This window comes from Frieseomelitta varia, unplaced genomic scaffold, assembly GCF_011392965.1.
Source record: "Frieseomelitta varia isolate USP_RPSP 00005682 unplaced genomic scaffold, Fvar_1.2 scaffold_160, whole genome shotgun sequence".
Classification (NCBI taxonomy): Eukaryota; Metazoa; Arthropoda; class Insecta; order Hymenoptera; family Apidae; genus Frieseomelitta; species Frieseomelitta varia.
In genome coordinates this window covers 230,427-249,043 of record NW_025109306.1, presented here as the reverse complement: position 1 = coordinate 249,043, position 18,617 = coordinate 230,427, and the positions used below count along the sequence as shown (strand labels likewise).

Below are 18,617 nucleotides of genomic sequence, written 5' to 3'. Positions count from 1 at the left end.
CTATCTGTTAATAAAACTTACATTTAAAATAATAAAACCTTTCTATACCTTCGCCTTATCTTTTTCATTCTTCCTAAATTCTTCATCATTGATTCACAAGTTCTTCAAATTTAAAATTAAATTAAAATAATTCTCAATTTAATAGGAATGTAAAAGTAAATAAATACGATTATTCAATAACAATATATTTTGTTACCATTACACAAAGGCGAGTATCGTATATAAATGTGTGTAAAATATTCCGCGTATTCACGATCAACGTGATGTGTGGAAATTACGTTAACTCTCAGACTTCTAAATCGTATAAAAAAACACAATATTTCGGTAAACAAATTATTTACAATTCTTTTAATATCTTTTTTTTACAGGAATTTCATCTAATTATTCATCTTTACAAAAGAAAGCGTCATTTATTTTATATACAATATTATACACTCGTGTAACGAGTGTCGAATAGCTCATAAAATATATTAAGTACACAACAAGGAATGTATTAAAAAAGTCTTCGAATTGTGTGTGTTTAAAACATAATTTGTAATTATGTACTGCACCCGGATTCTTCATTTTAAATGATTGTTAGTAATAATATATATCGCGCGATTAGATATATTTGTCTTTTAAATATATAAATTCAACATGGGCGTCTTACAAACATACATTATATTTACCTGGCTGTTCTTTCCTTAATAATAAGGCTCATTTCTACCTAGATATTCTTTTCTTGCTATGAAATCCCATTTGATCCACTGGTTGTTTTCTCTGGTAAACACTTCATGATCGTTGGTTCTATTAACTTCCACACTTCAGCGAGCTGTGATGTATTTTAAACATTATTTATTTAGACGTTTGATCAAAAAAAAAAAACTACTTTGATAATTTTTATTTCAATATATTTACAATTATAACAGAAATATTTTTTGCTTCATTTATAGATTAATAAATTACACTTACCAAATTCTTTGAATTTCTTTCGTTTTTTCTTTTTTTTTTTTAATTTTTGATAGCATAAACATGATAGCAAAAATTATGTTGATATTTAAAACATGTTACGTATAATGAAGAAACTTTACCTCAGAATGGCCGCGAATTTGGACGTTGACAAGACTTTGCAGAACCGTGGCAAGTATTTCTAAATGGGCGTGAACGAGTTGCGTCTCCATGTGTAAACAGTGCAACGAAAAGCAATTTCGTAGCTCGACGTTTGCAATTACCGATTCCTGAGCGACCATCTTATTTTCCAGGTATTCAACTGTGTCACTCTGTAAATAAAAGCTCTGTAAATAAAAATATTTTACTTTCGATAATTCTTATTTTATATTCTGCCGTAAGATAAGTATTATAAAATATTTATACATACATAATTTTAATCATAATACCAATGAGCAAATTGCATATATTACATATATACTTTAGTTTCTCTAATGACAATTACTCACTTCTCACTTTATTATCGCTACTACTGTCAATTGTATCTCATTTTAAAGCTACAGATAATAATATGTTCACAAACACGTTGGAGTGCAACCGCGAATGGTATAATAATCAGCAGAAAAAAACGAGGGAACTTGTGGAAATATTGCACACATCAGCCTATCTTCAATTGGAACGAATTATGTAAGACGATACAAGCTTGAGATTATATATTATCACATTTTTCCTTCTGATATTAACATAAAAGACCTTGAGCAATTTCCGAATAATCACGTAATGAGAATGGCGCGTAAAGTAACGAGTCGAGTTAAGTGACTGAATAAATATACCTGTTTCTTTTTTTTACGAAGTTAAATCATCGTTTGCCATTCAACTGTCTGGAAGAATCTACTTACGTCAGTCCCGCGTATAACACCCTGCATTTGTCGCTTTTTTAAGGACAACATCGTGGACAATGCACGCTGATGATCGGCGCTGACACCGCGCTCGTGCCTCTCGCATAGGATTCTATGTGCTACCAGCACGTCCAATAAGAGATTTAGCCTTTCACATACCATCGTTTCTTCTCTGACTGCTTGCTGCAGCGCTCTCGTTGAAAGCAGATTAAATTCCCTGAAAATTATGAACGTACATGAGAGAATTCCTTTTGAAACAGAAGAAAAATGATGAAGTAATTAAAGGACCGATGATTTTCTGCGGTTGTAAATTTTTGACAGAATTTTTGCTGACTCTTTGCGAAAGTTGACTCGTGTCATTCTAACATTAACATATCAACATAATTGTATATTTAAACAGTGTTTTGTTCACGAACTGTTTCCAATTAAATTCCATGTTACAAACCATTTTGGAATTCAACACAAGTGAAACGATCTGCCTCTTAATGACTCTCGTCTTTTTAAAATAACTGACTCACAATTCACGTCACGACTCACTCACTTTGAAATTATATGGAAACCTTTCTTCATCTCTTGCCAAATGGTGGAACCACCGGTGGCCCAGGCGGTGGTGCCATGAGGCTCCGAGGCCAAATTGCTCAACTGTGTGCCCAGCTCCGCCATGTCCACCGCGTAACTGTGAGACCTTATTGCCAGACAATCAGCGATATTCTTCAGCCGAGAAATTCCAAGAAGTATCACGCGGATTTGATCGCGGCTGTTCGCGAATTCGGTCAACGTTTCCGGTGGCACCAGTTCCTTTGCCCTCGACGACAGTTCCGACGTCGCGAATTCGTCCGGCACTCGCCTGAATACCTCTCGAATTTTGTGCTGCGTCTCCTCGCCGGTGTAAGTGAAGAAGAATTGGACGATGTGGTCTTTGCTCACTACAGGATGTCGAGCAATCACGGTGAGGAATCTCAGTAGGGATCGTCTCCTTTCTTCCAGAAATTGCGAGTCCGCTGTGAACATGTTGTTATCACGGTCATTTCGAAATATTTTCAATATAGTAATTTAACAGTCGAAGATCATTCAATGAAATATATTTCTGATTTATCTCTGGTGTTATTTTCATCAGAAGAGTATCTTTATTTTATTAAATATTCGAGGAAAGGAGTTTTACCTCCAACGATTTTTTTCGGTGGTAACTTCGGTATCAGCCTGTAGGGAAATCTTGCTAAGAGAAGCTCGTGCAACGACACGAAGTCGTTGTAGCGTCTATAAACGATGGAGTTGAATCTCTGTAAATAAAAATGGCGTTCAGTAATAATTACGGACTACGTTAGAAATGGAACTAACTATAATTGGTAATTTAAGACTGCTGGCGTGGTTGAGCATTATTAGTTTCATTCAAACCGCGCTTGAGGCGAGAGGAATTGCCAAGTGGAAATCCAAAAAGAAGGCACCTACTTTGCTGGTCACTTGGTATTCCACGTGTTTCAAGAAAATCCCCTTTTTCTCAGGGACCAAGTTCACCTCTATTGTGTCCAGGTTGCATATATCTGAGTAAGTAAGGTTCAACTTCGCCGGATTGCTGCCTTTGTGCAACCTTTGCGCCAAAAGTGTCACCTCGGAGAGATCGCCCAGAACAGGAACAGGTAATTCTACCGAGAAGAAACGATAAAAGAAGAGGGAGACATTAAAAAAAAACAAAAGTGGAGCAAAACGAACCAGTCGTAACAAGGCTGTAATTTAAAAGATTCTGAAAAATCGGCAAGGATAACAATACTCAATAATACTACAGTATCTCTTTCTTTTTTCTTTTTTTTTTTTTTTTTTTTTGCAATTTTATCTATTCGATTTGAGATACAAACGATTTGTAACGACAAAATTGCTCGATAAAATCTATGATCGAAGGCACAAGCAACTTCTTTAAACATTATTGTTATACAATAACGTGAAAGATAATCATCGGCGTAGCAGCAACCTCGATACTGGAAATGATTTCCCTGACCTTCGATACTTTGTCGTAATGCTCATTCTTGATTGCTTTTTCTCTTCTTGATTGCGATTTCACTTCTTGCTCTTCACAAGGGTGGAACACAATCGTGAGAGAGAAAGAGCTTCGACTTGCGATGCTTTTGTTAGATTAGATTAGAGTCTGGAATGCTTAGACTTCGCAAAGGAATGAAGGGTTGAAAAAAAAAAAAAAAAAGAAACTACAGTTGACGTAGACAAAATTTATGAATTATGCAGCAAACTACGTGCACGACAACAACGTACGTCCTTAATTATGATTAATGATAATACAGTTGCGTCTATAATCCGAGTAGATTATGCAAATGAAATTTTCAAATGAATCCATGTATCATTCGGCGACTTATCACTCCACTGTTGTCAGATAATTAATCATCCATAATTATACTCCGAGTCTCTAATGGATCATCTCATTACGAAGAATATAAGAAAAATATCGACCATACAACTAGCTATTCATTCCTTCGAACGTAGATGCTTTTTTTATACGAGTTTATTCCAAGTTTAATTGTAATTTCGATTTTGTTTCACCGAGTAAAAAAAAAAAAAAAAAGAAAGAAAGAAAAAAGAAATTGCTGAAAGAACGATGCACTTCCGGTAAACCGTTTTCGACAGTGATGAACCAACATTTTCCCTTTCTCGCGATAAGAGGAACAACGACTGATTGTACTGGTCAGTGACACCGTTAAAAACCAGGCCCCCTGACATCAATGTCAATCACGTATGTATGTTTCTGCATTATCAGGAATTTCTGCGCGATAACGAGTCAATTCACAGCGATAGTTTCGACAGCACACACCCCGTTATCTGTCGAGTACGTATTTCGTGACACCCATTCTGACCATTTTCGAATGTTCTTTTCTCTTTTTTTTTTCTTTCAAATTCAAGGATGAATTGAAACAGGACGATTCAGAATCTTTCGAGATTAGGATGAAGCTCGTTCGTTCGATATTAATTTGCAGCGAACGAAATATTCTATACGAATGAGAATATGAAAATTTACCGTAGACGCGTTTTTATATTATATCTTAATTAACGTAAGGCGTTATTTGCGAATTGAAAAGAAGCAAGCAACGAACCTTGTGATTCGGAGTTCTCCAGGAGTTTGTCGCTCGGATGTTTCCCTTGCTGAGCAAACGCGACTAGTGCAAGGCCTTTGTATAATCCGCTCCTGGTTAGATAACCCGTCTTGCTGTCAACCAGTTCCCATATCTAATTGGAGGAAAAAGAAAAGAAGAAAAGTTTCACTTGAAAACATTTATTTGCAAAGAGACCCTTCTTTTCAGAAGGTTTTCGAAAATTAGAATGTAGACTTGCTATGTAGTATGATATTAATATCAATATCAATATATATATTTTATTATATTTATATATATTTTATATATATTGTATATTGATATTAATAGTATTACAATATTATTTTTTATTTTAAAAAATATTTTCTGAAAAGATGCAAAATATTTATTATTATATTATAAATACTACACACACACACACATATATATATTTATTATTATATTATTATTAATACACTTTTCTTAACCAGAAAATATTTGCCTCGGCAATTCCACGATCTCTGTTACTTCGTTTCGATGTAAAAATTTTAAAAAATATTTTCTGAAAAGATGCAAAATATTTATTATTATATTATAAATACACACACATATATATTTATTATATCATAAACATTTATTATTATATTATTATCAATATACTTTTCTTAATCAGAAAATATTTGCCTCGGGAATTTCACGATCGCTGTTACTTCGTTTCGATATAAAAATGAATGAATTATTCAAATATCCCTTTCACGTCTGTGCATCGCATTCTTTTTTTCTTTTTTTTTTTTCTTTTTTCTACATTCAAAGTAGATACGATAGACAGGAGTTTGAAGTTTGAAAGGCACGGCCAGCAGAAAATAACACGGTTGCGTGAAAGGCGCATGTAGGAAAATTGTGGAACAGGTTTGCGAGGAAAACCATGAGAAAGATGAAGGAAGAATATTAGCCTTGTTTCTGGCGGAGGCGACTTTCTCGACCGCCACGAGCTACGATAAAAGTTCAGGTTTGTACGAAATAATTGTCCTCCCTCTGTTTCTTATCGCAACGGCGATAAAGTCCGACCATATTTGAAAAAAAAAATACCACGAAATAACACGTACGTTGTGTTAACAGGTGAAAATTACAGTCTACAATTTACATTTCTGTATTGAGTAAACATTCATGCAAAATTTAAGGAAGCATCTGGTTATTAATGAGCAACAAGTCTCCGCCGAATTAAAATTATTTCAAGGACTTGGGGTCAATCCAAGTTATCGAATAGAAGATATATAAACCAAAATTAAGGATCAGTAATATAATCAATGGGATAGCAATAATTCAAATCAAAAACGATACGACCAAAAGATTAAACCAACTGCAACAAAACGCACGAACTAACAAATTAGAGATATTAATAAGATTCAAATCGAATTCTTAAATGATCCTATATATATTTCAAATCTCAACACCTACAGTTCACCGCTCGATATCAAATATAGACACCTACGCAAATGAAAATTGAAACTAACAAATTTCTTAGTTAACTTGATGATCCACGACAAGACGTACGTAAATTATATTTACGTATTGTTATTGAAATTAATAAATAAAAATTTTACCTACGAAAAAACATTACAGATTAAAATTTTATGTTTTAATAAATATTTTCAAATCAAAAGTAGTAGTATATTTACGAATAAATGAATCATAAAAAATTTAATTCTTAGATAATTAATTTTTAATGTTAATTTTAATATTAATGAAAGAGGATTTCATAGTAAATTAATTAAATTATTTTAATTATAAACGAAGCATAACCAGACAGATTATAAACCTTATATAAACCTTGCTTATAAATACTCCGTTCTAATTTATCGCTGCGTTTCGCTGTGCGTGTGCGTTACGTGCACGAGGGTTAATTAAAGGCAAGCGGCGCGATTTGCACGAAAGACAGGGGCCTGATTTAATCAGAAAACGGCCTAACGCGGCGTTAATCCGCGCGATACACTCGACTAAACGGCGCAACCTCGGTTAACACCGCGAACGAGTTCGAAGGATTAGGCCATAAATGAAAGTAACTGCATTCCGAGAATTTTTTTGTACCTTCCTTCGCCTCTCGTTCGACCTCTCGTCTCTTTCATTCCCACTGGCTCTCTGTCTTCCAGCTCTTCTGCCAGAGTTACACTACGGCAGATCGTCGTACGTTACGCGCATCTAGATTTCTATACCACGACGACGGGACCAGCTAATCCCTGGTGTCTCTTTGTAATCGAGCGTTTCTTCGTTGGAGAATGTTAGCGGTACACTGGTGCACACCGTGTAGCGAGAAGCGAGTCCAACATCAAGCGACAATGAGAACGAGTTACTGCGCGGGGTTGCATTCCTCTTCTTTGGAAAGTTTTTTCGAGAGACTCGCCGCGAAGAATTGTCAATTGATAAGAAAGAACTCGACCCGCAACGTTCCGAAGCAGTTTTTCGAGGGACAGGCTTTGTGATTTTAGAAACAGTAAATTTAGTTCGTTTCAAACTGGAGAATAGATGACAATGCGCGTACGAATGTTATTAATAATTATTCACGTGACGTGTGTATGATTTAGTAGAATTCGACGACCTCTCTGTCACAAAAGATTCAATATCGATTGAGAAAACAGTTCTGAAAGTGAGTATGCAAAGAAATTTTCTTTTTCGTATTTTTAAATTCCATTTGGTGTGTAACTATAAATTTTGTAGAATTCCGTACATCTGTATTCCCTTCGTTGTATGTTTGTTCCTTGTTTTCGAAATTTACAATTATTATTGCACGTTAAAAAGTCGATTTTTATACAAATCGAGAAGAGTACAAAGGCACTTTAACGGTGTATGTTTTTCTTCGAGAATATAAATGATTCTTTATTAAACGAGTTTTATAAAGCGGAATGTATTCAAATCACGATTTCATGGCGTACGACAGCAAGATGCGATTAAAACTCGTTCCTACAAGAATGACAACATATTCTTTGTCTTTGTCAGAACGCATAAATTTCAACAATCAGGAATTTCAATTGTAAATATAAATGACACATAACGATATAATAACTCGATGCGTTGTGCGACTTAATGTTTAAAAGATTTTAAATATTTTTTTATCATTTATATTATATTATGTATTCAATTTTTTATTTTTAATATATAACATATATTATATTTAATATAATTTTTAATATATTATATTATATTATTTATATAATTATAATATATATTATATTATATTATATTAAATTTATATATTACATTATATTACATATTAAATTTTTTATTTTTAATATACTATACTATACTATACTATACTATACTATACTATACTATACTATATTGTATTTATTGTATATATATATTTATTTTTAATATATTATATTATATTACACTATACTATACTATACTATACTATATTGTATTTATTGTATATATATTTATTTTTAATATATTATATTATATTATATTATACTATATTATATTATATTATATTATACTATATTATATTATATTATATTATTTTATATTATATTATATTATATTATATTATATGTCAAATTTTTTATTTTTAATACATACAATATATTAAAAATTTTTACCTAGAAACCTAAAAATCCGGGAAAGAACTTGATTCACGTTCACTTTCACACGCGTGTCTCAAACGACATTTATTATTATACGTTCCTTGAACAGATGGAGATTCTACAGGCCTCCAATCATTTTTGTTCCCGTGGAACTGATTTAACATTTGATTGACTTCCTTTGTCGGGGACAATGGGCAAGGATCGTGCGAATGGAACCGTGCCAAAAAACGGGAGAATGGAAAAAGGAGGAAAAGCGAGCGCGTGAAATCCGGACGAAATACGAATGTGGACAAGCTGGTTCTCACTGTTCGAAAGCGTTCGGCTCGTTGTTTCACGAGCATTATTTAAAGTTATAATCGTCGATAGAGCTCGCTGGCAGAGGAAACCGCACAGTGAATATAAGATCCTTGCTCGCGGTACGTGTGAACCTGGTCGCCTGAACAATCGTCTCGCGAAAGCTGAGAGTCTGCACGTCACGGCGACTCTCGTCTTTTCAATTTCAATAATCCCTCTCCCGCTCTCTTTCTCTCTTTCCCACCTTTTTCTACCTCCGTTGCGTCTGAATCGCGAGGAGTTCTCACCTGAAACACGGACCGCGAATACCACTGTTTTCTTTTTTTTTTTTTTTTTTTTCTTCTTCGATTAGGTGCCATCTCTGCCCGCGAGGAAGCGCAGCTCCGCACGAAAGCAGTCTTCGGTCTTTTGTTACGTGTTGATCGACTTCGATTGCACAATTTTTGACAGAATGTTGATCGTTGAATGGTTCTGCGTTTCATTGTGAGAATGTTCCATTTTGGAGAATGTGTTGTGCTGCGTTGTGTTGTTAAAATATATACGCGAAGCGAGTGTTTCTTGTGTCTTGAACAAAATCTCTGGCACTTTACTACAAGTATGATCGCACATCCTATGAAATTGCTCCTTTTTCTTCAAGTTTCTTCAAATGTGAAATATGTTAATGTGTTTTCGACGTGAAACGTCAGAAGATTGTGAAATGCCACAAGACAAAACTAGTCTGTACCAGCACTTTGATTCATCATTGTGTGTTCATTGCGTATATCTTATTTTCTACTATGTTTTCTATGATTAATTGGAACAGCGAATTATTTTTGAGTGTGTATATCAGAGAAACGAACGCAAACGGTATCTGTCAAGTTACTTAACATTTAAGAAAAACTCTATGTTCTCATACGAATTCTCTCGCTCTTGTAAACATTCTTCTTCCGTTCTCAATCAGAGTGCTTTTAAACACAATTCACGTTAAAATCTTCACTTGACGAACAGCAAAATTCACTGATCAAACAGCAAAATATTCAGGAAGCGGAATTTCCCGAGAAGGAAAGGAAGTAAACGAGAAACAAGCAGAATTCAAACAGAGAGTGCACAATAGAGTAACGAGGAAACACGAACCACGAACGTCGAAAAGAAACTTTCTAATCTGTTGATTTCACACCGCAGAAACGCGTAAATTAAGTTTTACGAACATTTTAAAGCAGTTGAATCGCGTATCGACAGAGTGTCGGCCGAAACGAAAAACGTGTAAAAGTAAAAGAGGGGAAATAAAATGTAAATTCAAAGACGAGGGGAATAAACGTGAATGAGTATCGATAAGCAGGAAGAAGGAAGACGTATATATCGTATAAAGCGCGAAACAACTGGAATGTCATTAAACAAAATTAGCCTCGTCCGCGACGGAAGAAAATCAGAGGGAAGGGAGATCGACTCATGACCACCGATGGCTTTATCTCACGTGCGTGTTATGTTCGTGTCGATCGTCGCATGGTACGCGTGCGAGGATCCTAACTTCCCGTCAACATTGTTGTTGTGAATTCAATTTTCTTTTCTGATTTAATTCATTTTACTTCTCATTTTTTTTTTCCTTTTTTTCTCCTTTTTATCATTCTTCGTCTGTTTCAGTTCATTCACTATCGATTCGATTTGTTTCACTTTCGTTTTTTTATTAATTCATTCATCATTAACTTAATTAATTTTTCATTCTTTCGNNNGGCCACGTTTCATATTTCTAAGCGCGACTAACATAAATATAAACTGTAGTATCAAGCTACAAAATTGTGATCTCTAATGATTGATACAATCCCTTTCAGGATTGTTAATTTTTCTTTTATAAGGGAGGATTGCTCCTTTTTTCTTTTACAAATTGTTAATACTAGGAAAAAGAAATGTAATGCACTGACATTTAAAATTCAATTTTCTTTTCTGATTTAATTCATGTTACTTTTCATCTTTTCTTTTTCTTCATTTTTATTATTCTTCGTCTGTTTCAGTTCATTTACCATCGATTAGATTTGTTTCACTTTTGTTTTTTATTAATTCATTCATCATTAATTTAATTAATTTTTCATTCTTTCGTCTGGCCACGTTTCATTTTTCTAAGCGCCACTAATATAAATATAAACTGTGGTATCAAGCTACAAAATTGTGATCTCTAATGATTCATATAATCCCTTTCAGGATTGTTAATTTTTCTTCTATAAGAGAGGATTGTTCTTTTTTTTTTTTTTTTACAAATTGTTAATACTAGGAAAAAGAGACGTAATGCACGGACATTTAAAATTTAATTTTATCGAAGATGATTACACGATTGTATAACGTGTACATAGTTTCCTCTTATTACGATATTCATTGTCAGCTGGACAGTTTGAGAGATGAAAAATGCATAGTCTTCGAGTTTGAATTTTTCATTCTTCACGAACAGACTATCAAACAAGTTTTATATACTTCCGATTATATACTAAGATTGATAACATTTAAAAATAGAAGCAAAAATTTGACTAAAGAGAAAAAAGAAGAACAATTATTTGAATTTATTGAATTTATTATATTCTTCATTTTATTACTTGAACCTACCTACGCCAAGTAAATAGAACTAGAGAGATTCGAGTTGTGCATGCACACGTGAATCCGTGCAACTTTCATTAATTACACGAAACGATATCCCATTACGTCATTGCAGGTGAAAATTCTACCATTGCAAGTTTCTCATATCTTACGAAGATTTCGTAATCATCAAGTTACGAGAGTTTTCATGCTCATACTCGCACTTTAAAACTATTGCTATTATTGAAAATTACAGAGTTAATGGTAATAAAGACAACAAAATTCTCACATATCAGATAACTCATACGTATATTGTTTTATATGCAATAGTCATTCTAAAAAATAATGTTTGCTGTAATAACACGAACAAATAAAATGCAAACTAAAAGATGGCTACGTGAAAATTCGAAAAAGTGGGAAATAAAGTTAAAAAATTGCGCACGCAGAAGTTTGCTGCAATAATACGATAACACGGATAAATAAAATGCAAACGAAAAGATGGCTACGTGAAAATTCGAAAAAGTGGGAAATAAAATTAAAAAATTGCGCACGCAGAAATTTGGTGCAATAATACAACAACACGGATAAATAAAATGTAAACGAAAAGATGGCTACGTGAATATTCGAAAAAGTGGGAAATAAAATTTAAAAATTGCGCACGCAGAAGTTTGGTGCAATAATACAACAACACGGACAAATAAAATGCGAACGAAAAGATGGCTACGTGAAAATTCGAAAAAGTGGGAAATAAAATTTAAAAAATTGCGCACGTGTGCAGAAATTTGCTGCAATAATACGATAACACGGATAAATAAAATGCGAACGAAAGGATGGCTACGTGAAAATTCGAAAAAGCGGGAAATAAAATTTAAAAAATTGCGCACGCGTGCAGAAATTTGCTGCAATAATACGATAACACGGACAAATAAAATGCAAAACAAAAGATGACTATGTGAAAATTCAAAAAAGTGGGAAATGAAATTAAAAAATTGCGCACGCAGAAGTTTGCTGCAATAATACAAAAACACGGACAAATAGAATGCAAACGAAAAGAAAATTTGAAAAAAAAGTGGGAAATAAAATCAAAAAAATTGCGCACGCGTGCAGATAAATTTTTTAAGAGGGGTGTGCAAGCGCGTACGAAAACAAAGGACACGCACTTTGTATCATCTTACACGATACGTATCATTCTGGATCGGCCTATTTATAGTGACCCGCGATGGCTAGCGATAAAGCGGCGACCCACGTAACGTTATTTTGATTGTGTCATTAGTCAATGAACGAGACGCGACGTTCAATCCCTGTTACGTCGTATCGCGTCGTGTTGTGTCATGTCGTGTCGCCTTGTCGTTTCTAATTTTGTCCAATTATCGTGTCCGACAGATTTTTCAAAGCTACGTGTCCGACGATCGTCTACTTGTGACAAATAGCACGATGACACTTGAATAAATACTACGGGGATGGTATAACCGGAAAAGAGGCGATTCTACATGAAAAAAAAAAATAAATAAATAAATAAATAAATAAATGGAAAGTAAAGAATAAAATTTTGTTCGTTTTTAAGGGCTCCGTTTTATACTTGAATTTAGCCAATTCTAGCCTTGAACGACAAGAACAATTGAAAGGAAGTTATTCTACGTGCAAGAATAAGTGAAAAGTGCGGAATAAAATTTTTTCGTAAGATGCTTTGCTTTCGGAGAAAATCGAGCTTGAAGATCTGTCAAGCAGAAGCAAGCAGTGCAATTTTCGACGAAAACATGTGCAAAGTTTATTTTCTAGAAGCTTCAAAGTTGTTCCATATCTTTGTAGAATGTAGAACAATCGCCTGTAGATTATTCATTTCTGTCCAGTCCAGGAATAACTAGATTAACAAAACTCGATTTTCTCAAAAACGAATATAAGTGAGGGAATTTTATTCTTCTTTCTCGAACTTATTTTTTTTCTTTTTTCGCGCAAAATCATGTCCTTTAAGATCGAAAACACTCTGTAAGTTGTAGGATTGTAATATTGCAAAGATAACAGAAAAATATGTTTGTTTTAACTTACAATTATAAAAATTATAAAGCCTTTCGTTTTCATTAATAACATAATATAATATAAACATAATAACATAATATAAATGGTAACAAGTATAAACCGATTGAATCGAGAGTTTACGAATAACACATGAATTCAGAATGTCCGAGATTGAATTCAGACTATTTTAGTTCGCGCATGATTTTAATAAAAACGTCTGAAAGCTTTCCAATCGAGAAATAACTAATTTACTTTGCTTGAAATGTAATATTGCATAAATGTTAAAAAAATTATGAAAAAAAGGCAAGATTCCTTTTGTTATATGACCATGTTAACGTAGTTTGAAAGCTACTTTGCACAAATGGTGCTTTCATTTATAAATATACACTTCTCAAGCAGATTGACGTAACCTAGCAATCATGAATGAAACATACAAAGTCATTTTGCAACAGCGCGTTCCAGTGAAATGTTCATTATATTGATTGAAGAATAGGTACGCTAGTTATTCATTAATCCTTTTTTGTTTGTTCCAGTTTGCAATTCTAAATTTACTAATTTCAACTGACATCGATCTCAAATAACAATTTAGGACACATTAATTTCTACAATGACTAATCTACTAATTACAGATTCATAAATTGCACGTATTGAAATGATTATATCAAATAGCGAAGAGTACAATGTATGAAGACTGTCGTTGCAAACCATGATCAATCAATTTTATTAATTTTCTGATGTTTGTAGGAAGGAAGTGAGTAATTTAATCCACTAGAGACTATGCGACAGAGGTAATGGCAAATAATGATGAAAAGGTTGAAATAAAATTTTAAAATCTGTTGATTGAGAAATTGAGAAATTTGATAATATGAGGGCGTTAACATACTAATGTTGTTAAAGATTATTGAAGGAGGGATGAATTTCTTACATTAACATAAGATTTATTGTTAGTCAAAAAGAGAAGTAAAATTTCTCAAATCCAAAGGTATCTAGAATTTTTCAATTATTTCTTTAAAAAGAAGTGAAAAATCAGATATTTTGTGTTTTCTATTTCTATGATGCCCGTTGCATAGTATGAAACTACGGTTTCATAAAACGTATTTATTGTAAAGAGTTTGTAGCTGACCCTACTGTGTAATCTTCCACTATTACAAAGGGGCGTCCTGTGCAGACTATCGTCAACGGGCGTGTTAATGATAAAATAATGATACTGTCACAAGCAGACGCGGGACAATATAATCATTACGAAAAGAAACTACGTACTCAACGACCGTAAAGTAATTGCCAGTGATAACGAGTTGTCTGTATAAACGATAATTTCGAGGTTTCTAGAATGAAAAATATTTATCGACCACGCGATAAAATTTATTACATATATATATATCGGTAATTTACATTGACACGTAGATATTTATGTACCTTTCCTTTGTAACATAATATTTGGTAATGCTTTGCAATCACTTGACAATAAAGGAAAGAAGGATTCTAGATAAGGATGCAGTTGCATAACAAAGATTACAATACTGATGTATCTAATTGTAAAACAAACAACTTCAGTGCATATAATCTAACTCAAATGTAATTCAATCTTTATCAGAACTAAAAAATGAGGATTTATTTGCATATTTCGGTACTCTGCGAGTAATTAAACTGCGAGTAATAAAAACATTATTATATGTGCATACGTTAGTCAGTGCTTTAAAGGGAGATTAAAACAACCTTACATAAATTATAATTAATAAATAAATGAGCAAATATATAAATCAAATAAATTTACGCACATTTACCACTGTCTACCACGATCTCTCGTAAGATCTCTGAACACACCACGCAATAAAATCTAACTGAGAGTCTTATAATTGTAACTTACACGTTTAGATTTTAATTTCTCATAAAAATTGAGAATTTAGAACTCCTTCATCCCTTTAAATCGTCTGATTTCTTTTCAGCGTACTTGATTCTCGAATCAACAATCTATCTTACTAGACACAGCAAAGATGTTCAATCTTCTTCAACAAAATGAATCTTCTCGTCACTAAACAATTCGATGGAGATACGTAATTGTGAAACGTTGATTCATGCCATTAAGTATGCGTGTTTCATGTGACCTGAGTGATTCAGACACCGTGCGTACCAGATGTAGTATATATATATATATATATATATGTACGTGCATGTTCGAAATGATTGCACGGTCTGAATCTCTTTTCCATCTTCTTCCCCATCCCGTTTTCCTTTTGCAGGAATAACGCGACGAAGGATGTAAGAACGATCAAGAACCGTTTCCCGATCATTTAATCATCATCGACCTCGTGAAAGAGACTCTGAAACGGTTTTCCACGATGGAAACCGTTACACGAGAAATTTATTCACGCGGTGTTATCTGTTTTGGGCACGTAGTTCGCATCCCGTTGCACGATTTCATTTTATTATCTAACTGCGTCGATGTGTATGTATGTATGTACTCCGAGAGATGCGTTTGCACTGACAGTGACGTATTAATGATCGTTCAGCGCGTTGTCGACCAACTACAAATTGGTCAAAGTAAATTTAATTGAGAGAGATGGCTCGGGCAATCGGGCTTCGAAATCTTCGAAAAAAACTCGACAGATGGAGAATTGCTCGGAACTTTAGATCCGTGAGGAGAAACTAATGGAGCAGTTGAATTGAACTTGTAACAATTTGAAAATTTGTTTGTTTCTTGGAGATATTATTTTGCAAAAACAACGTAAAGAAATTAGAATAAGAAGATGTACTGTAAGACTTATTGCAATTATATTTTAAATATAAGATCACAGGGAACAATGTATGATTATCTTTGAATATTTTTAAAACAATCATCTCTGATTCCACATTACGAAGATTGTACAAAATATATATTAATTAAAACTAAAATTAAGAGTTAAGAATAAATTCCTCTCTATTTCTTTCTTTAACGTTCAGAATTTACGAACGTGAATTTCAAATAAAAAATATGAAAAATATAAAAAATATGAAGAATTGGATTACTTACTAAGATTTAAAGATCAACATTAATTACATTGACGTTATTAAATGTGATATATTTGACAAGTATTGTAATTAATTTTTTATAAATTATACGTTATTAATATTTTTTACAGAATATAAATGTATTTATTTATAAATATTTAATGCAAAGGATAACTCTTAATCATATCAAAATATTCACGTTTCAAAATTAGAACGTTGAATTATTACTGTTATCAGTAAGATAATATTAACAAAGTTAACGTTTCATTTTTATAAAGATGATCTGACGACAATGATTTTCTAAACTTAAAAGTAACTGCTTACTAATCTCCAATGAGTCATTATCCTTCGAGAAACATCAACGCGCATAAATAAATAGCGTTGGAAATCAACATAATTCATTCTACATATTTTCTAATTTATTCGTTGAGTAATTTTACAAAAATTCATTCGATGAAGGAAATGCGCCTGTTTGTAGTATTCATTACGCAACACAGAATTCATTGCTATGCTCACTAACGGTAAAAACGGTTGCATTATTCCATATTGTATGAACCTGTACAGCTACTTCACGAGTGAAATAAAAACCAAATAAATCTGTCTTTAGAGCTCCATTGATCATCACAATTTTTGTTCACAAATCTAAACGCTTGTCAAATGTTGAAACTTCGAGTATTAATGAATATTTTGATCAATTCAGATTAATTCGTTGTCGCGGAAAAATTATGGTAACGAACGTATTTAATCAACAACGTATTAAATCGACTGGAATTTTAATTTTCGACACTTGATCGCACGATCTACTTTGAAAATTGATTCAACGGATCTATTAATCAATTCAATATTAATGGCGATATATGCAGCTAATTGGATACGCGTCTCTCATCCAGTATGCATGAGCGATTAAACCGCGATCCAATACGGAAGAGGAGTTAACGCGTAGCTATAGTAATGGTGGCATTAACCTGAGCGCGGCGTGCGAAGAAATTACAAAGTTAAAGGTACTCTCTCCTCTCTCTGTGCGACGGTGGTTGGCTCGACTCGGGGCGACACGGTGAAAGAAACAAGGAGAATGAAACAAAAAAAAAAAAAAAAAAAGAAGGCGTACCTGGCTGAGAACGGAGCTGCTCAGCTGAGACTTGACAAGAAGGGATTTAAACACTTCTCGTTCCACGTTTCCGCTCGTGGGTGAGCAGATCTTCTCGTAGACTTCTCTGTAGAATGCCGGTATGCAGCCTGGTTTGATGCCGCGGCAAGAACCAAAATTAAAAAACATCACACTTCGCGGGAAATTTCACTTTTTCATCGGGGAAAAAATATGTATTACAACGCGCCGGGGCCCCGACATATGTACTACGACAGCTGGGAAAAAACCTCGAGGATTTATGTAAATGAGAACTGTTATTGCGTAAACGTGTGTTAACCTTAGATAGTAAATGTAGCAACTGATAATCAGCGTTCGATTTTAATAATAAATCCGTCTAGCTTACACGTGCCTGTGTATATCTTTTATTTCTACAACCGAATGCGATCATTTATCACCTGTGTTTCGTCGGTATTCTAAAAAATACTAAGAACGCATTCGACGTGTCACGTTTGCGACACGATTGAGTATAAATAACGGAACGTTTAATTCATAAAGAGCGAGTAACAAATTGTACGAAACGAGAGGCAACGCGTAAATACTGATGTTATTATGAGAAACAGAACGAGGTATGGTGTTAGTGGCGCCCGGCAACGTTAAAAGGAATACACGCTGGTCTTAAAAACCGGACGACCTCGGGAAGACCTTGTCAAAGGTGCGTACGGTACACGGGTTCATCATTTACCGAACGACAGATCGGTCGACGCCATATTGGATCACTTGTAGATCATCCGGGATCCTGCGAGATGGTTGCACCGCGGCTTTTCGAAAATACAGTCACGTCCCACGGATCGCCTTTTGCTGTTTCTATCTGCACTCGCGTTCCGTATTTTGATAGAGTGACAATACGACCTGTCGGCGGGGTACTAACAACGACACAGAAACACCAACAACATACGCCATTGCCGTGTGGCGCAAAACTGAGGCGCACCACCGTTTTCACTGACCGGGCCGCTCTTATTTCTCCCGCCGCGCATGCGCCCTCTCACAACGTCCTACTTACACTATCGACTGTACACGCGGGAAATTCGATTTGAAGTTTCGCGTTTCAAAGTAACACTGGTATGAGATATTATCTGTTAAATATTATATCTGTATGTAAATTACTATATTATTATGTTATTAAATACTTTGTGAAATACATATGCGTCGAATA

General features: G+C 33.9%; 1 protein-coding gene across 2 annotated transcripts; it reads right to left on the bottom strand.

The window, feature by feature from the left end:
* Nucleotides 1-169: 169 nt before the first annotated feature.
* LOC122536886 (sorting nexin-8-like) lies at nt 170-18,405 on the bottom strand. Of its 2 annotated transcripts, none has more exons than XM_043669662.1 (9): nt 18,147-18,405; nt 17,426-17,553; nt 4,922-5,054; nt 3,276-3,469; nt 2,989-3,106; nt 2,368-2,827; nt 1,827-2,043; nt 1,071-1,274; nt 170-811 (listed from the first exon to the last, which is right to left on the bottom strand). In XM_043669662.1, the coding sequence occupies exons 1-9, from the start codon at nt 18,169-18,171 to the stop codon at nt 725-727; spliced, it is 1,566 nt and encodes a 521-aa protein (XP_043525597.1). In that variant the 5' UTR covers nt 18,172-18,405; the 3' UTR covers nt 170-724. The 2 variants fall into 2 exon arrangements, with proteins under 2 accessions (XP_043525597.1, XP_043525603.1); XM_043669668.1 differs by having other exon boundaries at nt 1,071-1,259.
* Between the last annotated feature and the right edge of the window lie 212 nt (nt 18,406-18,617).